Source organism: Epinephelus fuscoguttatus, linkage group LG24, assembly GCF_011397635.1.
Source record: "Epinephelus fuscoguttatus linkage group LG24, E.fuscoguttatus.final_Chr_v1".
Taxonomy (NCBI): domain Eukaryota; kingdom Metazoa; phylum Chordata; class Actinopteri; order Perciformes; family Serranidae; genus Epinephelus; species Epinephelus fuscoguttatus.
The window spans coordinates 16,558,874-16,570,630 of record NC_064775.1 but is presented as its reverse complement, the minus strand read 5'-3'; the positions used below and the strand labels follow the sequence as shown (position 1 = coordinate 16,570,630).

The 11,757-nt window shown below is 41.3% G+C and overlaps 2 protein-coding genes across 9 annotated transcripts in view; both read left to right on the top strand.

The window, feature by feature from the left end:
- The first annotated feature begins 508 nt into the window (after nucleotides 1–508).
- acadl (acyl-CoA dehydrogenase long chain) lies at nucleotides 509–6,944 on the top strand. The gene is made up of 11 exons (XM_049569873.1): nucleotides 509–650; nucleotides 3,077–3,256; nucleotides 3,357–3,494; nucleotides 3,596–3,760; nucleotides 3,838–3,904; nucleotides 3,986–4,150; nucleotides 4,261–4,362; nucleotides 5,186–5,299; nucleotides 5,497–5,624; nucleotides 5,708–5,794; nucleotides 5,913–6,944. The coding sequence occupies exons 1-11, from the start codon at nucleotides 562–564 to the stop codon at nucleotides 6,004–6,006; spliced, it is 1,329 nt and encodes a 442-aa protein (XP_049425830.1). The 5' UTR covers nucleotides 509–561; the 3' UTR covers nucleotides 6,007–6,944.
- A 1,523-nt stretch (nucleotides 6,945–8,467) lies between these two features.
- Nucleotides 8,468–11,757, top strand: part of LOC125884725 (microtubule-associated protein 2-like) — a 78,450-nt gene continuing 75,160 nt past the window's right edge. For all 8 annotated transcript variants that reach the window (XM_049569856.1, XM_049569862.1, XM_049569861.1 and 5 more), the window contains exon 1: nucleotides 8,468–8,546. The gene's annotated coding sequence lies outside the window, so the exon portion shown is untranslated. The remainder of the gene's footprint in view (nucleotides 8,547–11,757) is intronic.

The following is an 11,757-nucleotide window of genomic DNA, read 5'->3' as shown; positions in this document are numbered from 1 at the left end:
TGATACATCCAACTATAGCAGAGTCATCAGAAAACTTCTGAAGATGGCAGGTCTCAGTGCGATAGCTGAAACAGTATATATATGTGTGTGTATATCTATCTATCTATCTATCTATCTATCTATCTATATATATATATATATCCCACTCTGGGGTTGAGGTGAATAAAATAACTGTGTTGTGACCTAAATAACATGCTGTTGCTATCTGTAGGAAGTATTAAAGCATGAAATCCCGCATTTTTAATGTACGAAAGCATCCTGTATCATAACTACATGTGTGCCGTTTGTAACAAACCAAACCGCGTGAAAATCAGTCGAAAATTCAGCGAGTTATTGTATTTTACTTGTGCATACAGCTCCTTCCTCAGTAGAAGTGAATGCACTGTGGAGGCGAAGCGAGACCCATCCAAGATGGCGGCCGGCGAGGACGCGCTCAGGCAGTCGATGCGGCGTCTATGTATATATGTCTATGATCCATCTTGCCTACTCATACGATCTTTGACTTGTTTGCTTCTACCTCTCTACGTGACCAGTGTCATCGTCCTCCTGCTTTAATCCAAGATGTTTCTTAAATATGTCAGCAAAACTTGTCTTTTGGGACTGAGAAATGTCTCTGGGCGAGGACAGGTGCTCTCTGTGGCTGCTGCAAGGTAAATTATATGATATATATACATTTATAATGATATATTACTTTGAAAGTGGAGTTATGTGTCAGTGGGCTAATGGCTAACTTCAAGAAATGCGGAATTCTGACACAGTTTGAGTTTTATCGAGTAACATCGGTTATATTAAATATTGAAAGGCTGCTGCACTCTTGGAAAATAGTATATTTTATCGATTGTAGCGGACGTGCAGTTGTCTGTTGAAGTCAACCTTTGGCACACTGACATTGTGTTGTCACTTTTTGAGCAACTGTTGACTTAATATTGATATGATCAGAAAACCAACAATTAATTCGTAGCATTAAACTTTTTTACTTTGAAAATATAATTTTTATTTTGTTTTTGACTTCACCTCTTTGAAATTAAAATATGAGATGTTTTAGTTATGTTTTTGTCAGTGTTTGTAAATTCAGATCCAAAAATTCGACTGTATGAATCTTAAAAAATAGACTCAGGTGGCTGTAATTTGATTGGCTAAAGACAGATACAAAAATGTAACTTTAATTTGTTATTTTGTTATTTTATTTTTTTTTTTTTCTAAGGTTTGAGACTTGAACTTTTGGATCTGAATTTGTGAATATTGAGGGGAAAAATACTCGAATTCATAAATAAATTCAGATTCATGGTTTTCACAGTAAAATATTTCAATGCTATGATTTCAGAGGTGTTTAAATTTCAATATTAAGTATTCATTGTTTGTTAAAATATTGTTGCAATGTCAAAAGCTGAATTTTAATGTACTGTATTCAATGTTCACGAATTCAGACTAAAAAAATTCAAGTTTCATCATTTTCAAAAATCAGATTTAGGTTAATGGCTCATTTGACTGGTCCAATTCACATCCAAAAACTCAACTCCAAACATCTATTAATTAATTTGATATTTTTCTGAATCTTGAATTTTTGGATCTTAATTTATGTACACTGAAAAAAATAAATTCAGAATTAGCATTTGAGAAAGAAAGAAAGAAAATTCCCATTGTGTTGGTCAGCTGGCTAATTTTCAACTACAGTCCTTTGGCAAGATGTTTTAAAACCAATAAAAGGATACAAGTCACAGGATTTTCTCATGTCTGATTGTCTGAAAAACAGGTCTTGCGCCTTTGTTTGAATGTGTGATGGATGTCACTGTTTCTTATTTCCAATGGGAGAATGTTCCATAGTTATGAAGCTCTGACAGGAAAGTAAAAAAATCAAAGTTAATATGTCCGGTACAATTGTGTAAATTGCTAAACTCGCATGTAGAGCTGAAAGGGTTCAAATAAGTTCAAGGATCGACTTATAAACACATCTGGAACTGTTTAATATTTAATAATTTTACTATATAATGACAAAAACTCTGTCTGTGGGTGTGTCATTGTGTCTCTGTTCCACGTTTTTCTCCTCACTGACTTGGTCAATCCATGTGAAATCTGGCACAGTGGTAGAGGGTCATGGGAGGATGCGAATGGGGGGGCCATATTAGCAACCGATTGAAATTGCAAACTTTGAATGGGCATATCTCATGCCCCGTATGTCGTAGAGACATGAAACTTTGCACAGAGATGCCTCTCCTCATGAGGAACAAATTTGCCTAGAACCCATAACTTCCGGCTATATAGATTTTCCACCATTTTGAATTTTTTGAAAAACACTTCATCAAACAAAATGGGGGCGCTAGAGAACTAATTTCTGATCTAGGCCTAACCGCCATATTGATTTTTACTAAACTTGGTAGATATGTAGAACAGGATGCCTCAAGGTGACTGGAGAAATTTAACTCGCTGTGGCTCCCCCTTTGGCTGATTTATTTATTTATTTATTTATTTTTTTCTAATTTTTGGTATGACTAAGTCATGGTATGGTTTGCTGTACATAATCACAGAAACTGTCAGTGTGTCATTCTGTCAGTCAGTCAGTCAGTCATTCTGTCTGTCCCATGTTTTTCTGCTCACTGACGTGGTCAATCTATGTGAAACTGCACATAGGCATTGAGGATTGGCATAGGTAGAAGGTGACAAAGCTACCAATGGGTATGCACTAGTTTTAGTTGTTTTTAGTTGTTGTCTTATATGACAATTATCTGACTGTTTTTAGGTTTTTGAGTGCTAGTTGGACAAAACAAGACATTTGACGACATTGCATTGAGCTTTAGGAAATTATACTTTGCTTCCTTTGTTATTGTCTGTTTGTTTTTTTTTACATTTCACAATTAATAGAGAAGATAATCAAACAGGAACAAATGATGATGAGAATAAACATTAGTTTCTGCCTGCCTGTCATGCTAATGTTAGCATCTTAAACTTACAATATCAAACTATCCATGATCACCTGCTGCTTTACCAAAGTGAAATTATTTGCCATGGGCTGCCAAATCAGCCACTTGCTGGCATTCAAGAAGAGTATGGTTGGTTACATTTCTGTAATTCCTCCCAGGCTACAGCACAGTCAAGCCCAGGATCATGGGCAGCCTGCCCCATCAACCCGTCTAGAAACCTCCAGTGCCAAGACCTTGATGGACATCGGGACCCGCCGGATCTTTACTGAGGACCATGATATCTACAGACAAAGTGTCCGGCGCTTCTTTCAAGATGAAGTGGCTCCACACCACAAGGAGTAGGTGGAAGCATGGCACATGCTCAGAACAACCACAAAGAAATGCAGAATTAATCAGTTACTTTCCCACCTCACTATAATCCCCTTTTCCATGTTCCAGGTGGGAGAAGGCAGGTCAGGTGAGCAGGGAGGTGTGGGAGAAGGCTGGTGAGCAAGGGATGCTAGGAGTGTTGATACCAGAGGAGCACGGTGGCATCGGAGCAGACGTGTTTTCTGCGGCTGTCGTGTGGGAGGAGCAGTAAGTTGCTTTGGAAATTTGAAAACATCCATCATATCAAAGATCAAACTATTTTTAATCAGGGGGGTTTTTTTTGTTTGTTTTTTTTTTTTGCCCTTCAGAATGTACTCCAACTGCTCAGGGCCGGGTTTTCTCCTGCACTCCGACATCGTCATGCCCTACATCTCCAACTATGGTAGCAAGGAACAGATTGAACGCTTCATCCCTGACATGACTGCTGGGAAATGCATCGGCGCTATTGCCATGACAGAGCCGGGAGCAGGCAGGTCAGGACTCGAGCATAGATGAAACATCAGCGATGGTGTTGTGTAGCTTTGATGACACGGCATCTCTATCTTTTCAGTGATCTTCAAGGTGTGAAGACGTACGCCAAGAAGGATGGCAGCGACTGGATCCTCAATGGCAGCAAGGTAATGAGCTGTAAAAGCAAAACTGTCATTCCATCCGATCTCAACATCACCCTGAACTCTTTTTCGCTTTCACCTTTCCAGGTGTTCATCACAAATGGTTGGATGGCTGACTTAGTGGTGGTTGTGGCTGTGACTAACCGTGAGGCAAAGTCAGTGGCACATGGCATCAGTCTGTTTCTAGTGGAGAATGGCATGAAGGGCTTCCAAAAAGGACGCAAGCTGGAGAAGATCGGTCTGAAGGCCCAGGTACTGGAGCTCCTTAAATCTTCTTCAATCCTGCTAAAGGTCATGTGAAAGATTGATGTCAGGAGACTGTGATTCTGTCATCTCACTATTTTTTTCTTCTTCTTGTAAAGGACACAGCTGAACTGTTTTTTGAGGATGTGCGACTCCCAGCTAGCGCCCTCCTGGGAGGACTCAACAAGGGTTTCTACTACCTGATGAACGAACTGCCTCAGGTGACAGGAAAATGTTGAACTCATTCACTGAAAGGGTAACTTATTGTATTTTCTACCTGAACCCTATTTTACCATGCATTTGAGTCTAAGTGACTAATGGGAACAACTATTTTTGAAATTGCTCCAGCATTGAGCGAGAGGGCTGCATCTGACAGCCACAAAACGCCCTGCAATGTGACGTTGAAGGGCAATTGTGCACCATCAATTTATGTCCACTAAAAGTGCTTATTTTTGCCACTGACAGGTTCAGATTGTTGTTATAAGTGTCTGACAACATTATAGAAAGCATCCCTACAGAGATAGACCTTTTTGTTAAAGAGTAAGATCCTTTTTGTTTCACCACAAACAGCCCACCAGACCCCATTTGAAATAACAGTAATTTTATCATCATAAAACACACCTCATCCCAAGTCTACAGAAAAAAAATGAAACTCACAAAAGGCATCTTGGTTCATTTTTCCACTGTTTCAACAATCACCAACTCTTGGTTTGTTGAAATAAACCCTTAATTCATACAGTTAAATGTGAAATAATGCTGGTTCTATACATGCTAAAATCACTTTACTTGAATGGAGTCTGGTGGGTTTGGTGATGGCGGTTTCTGGTTCAACAAAAAGCATCTTTCTCTTCAACAGAAAGGTCTATCTCTGTAGGGATCCTTTCCATAATGTTGTCAAACACTTCGAATGGTAATCTGAGCCTGCATGAACTTGTTTCTAGTTGTTTCTTGTTTTACTACAGAGATACCTCCACCCAAGGAACTCTGTAATTGCTTCGGTTCAGCCTGTCTGATAGTAAATCTTGTTATCATTTTATGGCGAAGGAGCGTCTGGTGATTGCTGGCATGGCCATTGCGAGCTGTGAGTTCATGTTTGAGGAAACCAGGAACTACGTGATGCAGAGGAAAGCTTTCGGCAAGACGGTCGCTCATCTCCAGGTCTGTATAACAAGGTTTTTTCTGAATCTTGTGTTTTTACCTGTGTGTTATGTACTGTTTAAACTGTAACTGGCAGACAAGAGTTTCAGAAGTTAAGGTTTACCTAAAGCTACTGTTTTGAGATATCTTCATCACACGCTCCATACCAGTCAAAACGTAAGAGAATAAATATCATTGCATCTAATTTTACTTCACAGACTGTTCAACACAAGCTGGCAGAGTTGAAGACTGAAATCTGTGTGGGCCGATCCTTCATAGATAACTGCCTTCAGCTCCACGCTGAGAAACGCCTGGATGCCGCAACAGCTTCCATGGCCAAGTTCTGGTGAGAATGTGTTAGCTTCTCATCTTTAAAAAAAAACAGGCTATGTTGCAGCCATTTGCTAATGTCCTTCACCTTCTCTCCAGGGCTTCTGACCTCCAGATTAAGGTGGCCACTCAGTGCCTGCAGCTCCACGGAGGCTGGGGCTACATGTGGGAATACCCCATTGCCAAGTAAGTACCACATAAGCTGTGTACCAGAGGGTCGGTATAACATCAGGGAAGAACGCCACATTGTTCGTATTCCAGTCCTTCTACAAGTTGCTGGACTTGTCTCGCTTTGTTTTTCCAGGGCGTTTGTGGACTCCCGTATTCAGCCTATCTACGGAGGCACCAACGAGATCATGAAAGAGCTCATCGCCCGCACCATCGTCAGCCAGAAGTGAGAACTTTGGATGTTTTCACGGTGGAGGCGCACTGGGGAAAGTGGGATGCTTTGCACAGGTGTTTTTTCTTAGTTCACCATTTGTGTAAATTGGGTTAAAGCAGGTGTCTCTGGGGTTTCTTAGACAGAGCAGGGACCCCTACTGCATATCGTCCTATTGTTGAAAGTTGCTTGTTAAACTGGGCCTACAGTAAGGTAATGTAGGGCAGTCTAAAGTGCCATCTATAAACTTACCTTTTTATTCATTCATACATCATGTTTGTCTCTGAAGTGGATGGTATTTCTGAATCTCATGCTCGAAAAATTACAAAGCAATCCACTGTGGCTCACAAGGATGTTGGTACACTTGAAATAATAATACAGCTTACTGGCCAGTGTGTATCAATAGCACGTAACTGTTAGCTTACTAGTTTGCCTCGCTGTTATAAACCGGTGCTGCACAGTAATTAAGGGTTACCTAGCTAACATGATTGCACAAGGTTTCAAGGGTAATAGTCTATCATGAATGCCGTGTGCCTTGAATGACCTACCTCTTACAGATGGAAAATTAAATTTGTTGATTTTAAAGGCTGACAGAAAATAGACAGAGCACAAAATGCTAAGCATTGTATGAACAAAACCTTCAATGACCTCAGTCAAACATGTTGTATTTCACATTGTTGGTACAAAAAACAACAACTTATTTTTATGTTTGCTTCTGTCCACTCACTGTAGCGGTAGTCGTGTGTATAGAATATATTGTATATATTGCACTAAAAATAATAGATTCCAGCCAGAAAGTATTTTTGTAAATGATTGGGTTGTTTATTGATATTGTGTTGAGTATGTAGCTGCATAAAAGATTAATTAATCAGATCTATGTGCCTTTATGTCAACACTGAAATTGTCCAACTATGGCTGTCCACCTGATGAAATAAATGAAGTTCACACAATGTTTAACTGTGCAGTATTTTTCAGAATCAACAGAATATTCAAATTTATGTGTCTGAATCCTGTAATATGGAAAATAATTACAGAAAATTTCAGAGCTGAGAGTAAGAGACTGAACACAGCTACCCAAATGAGGATTTTGCTTCATTGCAAGTTCAGATATTGACACAGTTTATTTGTATGACCCAAGCACAGTGTACAGTCCAATGCAAGGAAGTAGTCCAATATGGTTAGTCAGCTTGAGTCCTCATCTTTTTGATATGTTCAATAAAAGGTCTCCACATTTTATAAAACTTGATGAGGGAGTTGGACAGAGTGTTCTGAAATTCCTCAAGATGTAGACAAGAAACCATGTCATTTAGCCATTTTGTAAAGCAAGGAGGGGAGGCAGATTTCCATTCTCACAAGATAATGCTTTTTCCATACATCTGAGACATATATTACAAATAAACTAATATTTTACATCAGATTACAGGTAGATCTTGAGAGTATGTCAGGGTGTGAATTTGAGGCATGTGATTGAGAGAGTTAAAGATGAATTGATGTAAATGAAGTGCCCATAGGGACTTGGGTTGGGAACCAGAGGGGTCGTCGGTTCAAGTCCCCATCTGGGGAAAAAAAACTGACCCTTCCCAGTATATCTCCTAAACTGAAGAAAAACTTGCGAGACACCATCCCCTGTGCATTTCCTCACACCCACCAATAGGTGGCAGCAGATGGATGGATAAATGGGTCAGACAAATGAAAAATAACCAAGTGTCCATTTGATTCCAATGCAGCACACTCAGCAGGCAACAGCAGACTGTTGAATGTGTCTGGAAGATTTAAAGCAGCTTTCTCAGTTTTATAAATTATATGGTACAGCATGCTGTAGCAATGTCTGGGTACCATGTATCACTCTTTGTGGATGTGGTGTATGCGCCTGAATATGCACAGCATGCCAGTCTGACTCCCTGATGCCCAAAAAACCCACATCAGTGCCAGTTGAGGAGGCAGACGGCATCCCCACCACGCCTCACCTGGGGAGGACAGAAGTGCAGCTATTGCTCACTGATGCATTTTCCAACCCCTCCTTTTTCTTCCCCTCTTCCTCCCATCTTCTCTCGTGCCCCTCCTTCCCACTCTCCCCTTGGCATCGCATCCACATTATCCCCTTCCCTCTCCTCCTCTCCTCCTCTCTCCTTTCCCCCCCTCTCTTCTCCATGTTTCCTCAGCAACAGCCACACCCCGCTGCTTTCAGCTCTGCACTCATTTCTACTGCGGACACAGTGCATCCCCTTTCAGCAAAGTAGCACATTATAGACATGCAAAACCCTCTTTAACCATGATTCTACGTTTCCTTGCACCTGTCTGGCTTCATATCAGTGTATATCTGCATGTCTTTGTTGCATTTACACTCATAAAAATGTTGCACATATGCCATATAGGAGGGATTGCCCTGTCATGCACATCCACATAATCCTGCTGCGCCTACACTGCTGCATTTACGGTAGCTTAATTTGCGATGGGAGGGATCAGAGGGCCCCATACCGCTCTCATTGTCACTACAGCTCTCTGCCTTCACACACACACACAAGGGTATTAGTGCCGCTCAGCAGCCTAAACCTCCAGGTAAGAGCTCAAGCTCTTTGTTTGTCATTTACTTGCCTTATAATAAATACCAACAAGCATGCATGTAGAGTTTCAGTTATTTTAATGCAGCACAGGCAGCTGTAAAAGTTTCTTTAAAATTAAAAGTCAAAGTACATTAATGTTGCTGTCCACTAATCCTCAGCTGTGTGTATGTGTATGTGTGTGATGTACAGTTATGCGTGGATTTAGAGATGTAAAATGATGGCGCGCAATCTCGACAGGGAGTTTCTAACTCACTGTGGCTTTCAAGTGATTTAAGAGTAAAAATTGAGTGTGTGCACGTGTGGAAATGTGTGAAACTGCGTTTTAGTCGCTGTTTATTTGTGGCTGTGTTGCTGCGTCCTGGTGCGCCTCTGTCCGCTGCAGCAGCCTGCGCCTTTTGTTCTGGTCCACGCCTGTATGGTGCTGAAACCGGCGCTGCCCCCCAGCTATTCACTGCAGCACAGGAGAGCAGACTAACCTGTGAGGAAAGGATGGGGATTTAACATGTAGATGTGTAGAGAATTTTAACTGAAGTCATATTTGCGCATTCATATATTGGCTCATGTCTTGCCCATGGCCATGGCTTGTGGATATGGGAGTAGCCCAGCTTGTAGTTGGCATCTTGTCTGCCACAGCCAGTTGCCCTTGCAGTCATCACCAGCTTGCATCAGCAAAAGGTGTCTTGCACTGATGTGTATTTTATGTTGAATTAAGTTAAATTTCTGTTATGACAGCCCTGATTCCTCATGTCTGCAGGCTATAACGGAAGCCCTGATGGGTGGTGATGTCTATTTTATACATATATTCAGCCACTGATAATGATCTAGAAAAGCCCAGACTTCCATTAAGCATGGATCTGTTCCAGACCTGCCTCCTTTCAGTGTCGCCTCAGCCTCCACACACCGAGCAGAAACAGGAACCACAGATTTCCCATGTCTGGATGTGAAAACATTCCTTTTGTGAAAAGGTATTAACACTCTCATGAAACTGCGCTCCAGTTTTTGTGTCGGCACATTCTGATTGCTGTCTCATAAACCCCCGGGTATGGGAGATATATAATGAAAACAACACCCTCACATGCTGATGATGTACAATCATATGGTGGGTTTTGACTCAGACTGAATGAGATTTAAGTGTTCAAGTGTTTCTTGCTTTGAGGCTTAGCAAGTCATTTAAAGCCAAGAGTCATACACCCTTTTGGATGTTTAATCAGATTTTATCTCTCTTCAAAGCCAGACGGCAGTAGACCAATGTAAACTGGTGAAAATACTCTCAATATAGTGTACACTTAAACTGATAATCATTTTTTTAGGTGGCTAAAAGACGTTTTGCTGCTGCGTCCATCCACAGCAGTGCATTGCTCAGCTTCTGTGTCAGTCCGTCTGCTGCTCCTCCAAACTTGGACCATGCCGACAGACATCTACTGTCTATAATAAACTGACTATGGATAATTACCTCACACAACCCCACCTCAGAAGATCCAAACTGTTCCTTTAAGGCAAACCTTGGAGGTTGGTTGTCAATTAACCTAACATACATTGCAAAGAATGGGCAGAAATCCATACATATGACTACACAGATAGAAAAAGTGGCATTAAATGAAACATTAGTTCATTATTTAAATGTAGATTATGTGTTTTTCAGTTCGGGCCAAATAGGTGTTGACAACGTGTATCGTGACGTGTGTCAGGTTTCACCTACTTGCCTCCTGTAAGGACAAACCTCCATCCGACCAGATTGGGCTGTGTCTTATCACCGATGGAGTAATTGAAATGACCTTAATCACGTAACAACAGGTTGGATTTTGTGTGTTTATTTGCATAAGCTATGAAAATACGACTTATCTAAATCTCAAATTTAATTCTAGTGGACTCCTCCTGCGTTCATGTACAGTATGTGTGTGAGAGCCATACATTCAGCCACTTTGTGCTTTTCCAACCACTGGGAAACCCAATCCACCTCCATGCACCACGCGGGAACGTTAAGTATATTTCCCAACGTCAATTCTGGTTAGGTGCGCCGTCAAAATCCTGAAACCACAGAACCACTCTGTGCTCCACTGAAATTAAGACACGCTGTATTGGCTGGTGCTTCCTTCCTCCTGGGAAGGAATTGTTTTGGAACAATGTTCGGCATAAAGATCAGTTTCTGGATTTGTTTGTGGATTGATAGTTGGACTCTGTTTTGCTTATTTGTGAAGGAGAGTGTTTGGTTTATGTGCATGCCGTGATGGGTTTTGGAGGTATGTCAGTGGTGATATGGATCTCTTTTGTGTGTGCTTGCGTGCGCTCTGGGAAGTAGGTGAACACAGTGTGGTCTAGTGCCATCGTCACAGGTGTTTGAGGTCTTTGTCCCCTGCTGCTCCTCCCGTCTGAGGCCTTTTTGCTCTACAGGTGTCTAATGGGAGCTGGCAGAACTGTGCTTTAGTCCATGATTAAGTCTTGACTGTGAGAGGGACCTAATCTAATTCACATACGTCAGACAAACCAAACGGCCCACTGACCTGCATGTGGAGCAGGCTCACACACACACTGATTCCTGGCACACTAGAGTGCTTTTTGATGGGCGTAGAGGAATGAAATTACGGATGTGGAGTAAATCAAAAAGCTGATAGTGTGAAGTGTTGTGCTGCTATCACCTGTACACCAACATCATCCATTTTTCAAGAATGAATCACTGATTACACACTGAAAAGGCAAGGCGTCACTGTCTTTGAGAAAAACAGAGCTCTTAACCAAGAGAAGAAGGATGGTGTACAAAAATAGAGTATAAAAATAATGGACAGAGTCACCGTGACGTCAGTTATTGGTTTGGCATTGTGACTTTTGCTATCTTGGATTTTTGGAGCCAGAAGAGGCCATATTTGACTAACCCTAGGCGTAGGCGTAACCCAAAGGCGTAGGTTTCATTTCAACATTGGGGGGGCACATATGACGCAGGTGGGGGATTGAAAGGAAAGGAAATTTAACTTCCTGCATCCTGGTGAGTTTTTATGCACCAATTTATGATGGAAATGTCTTTATTGTCATTGAAGTAAAAGTTCTCAAGTTTTTATTGGGGTGACGAATACACGTTCTAAATACTGAGTGGGACATGTCCCCAGTGTGCCCCCTGCAATCTACGCCTACAATATGTTTTTGCTCCCAAAAACCAGGCTTATAACCATTAACAGAAAATGTTCATACCAAAAAAGCTGAACATCCGACTC

Bases quoted from the DNA above. Each gene is read 5' to 3' on its own strand.
- acadl (XM_049569873.1), top strand. From the start codon at position 562: ATGTTTCTTAAATATGTCAGCAAAACTTGTCTTTTGGGACTGAGAAAT. The intron at 3,257-3,356 runs GTAGGTGGAAGC...TCCATGTTCCAG, and splicing joins GTGGCTCCACACCACAAGGA to GTGGGAGAAGGCAGGTCAGG. The intron at 3,495-3,595 runs GTAAGTTGCTTT...TTTGCCCTTCAG, and splicing joins GCTGTCGTGTGGGAGGAGCA to AATGTACTCCAACTGCTCAG.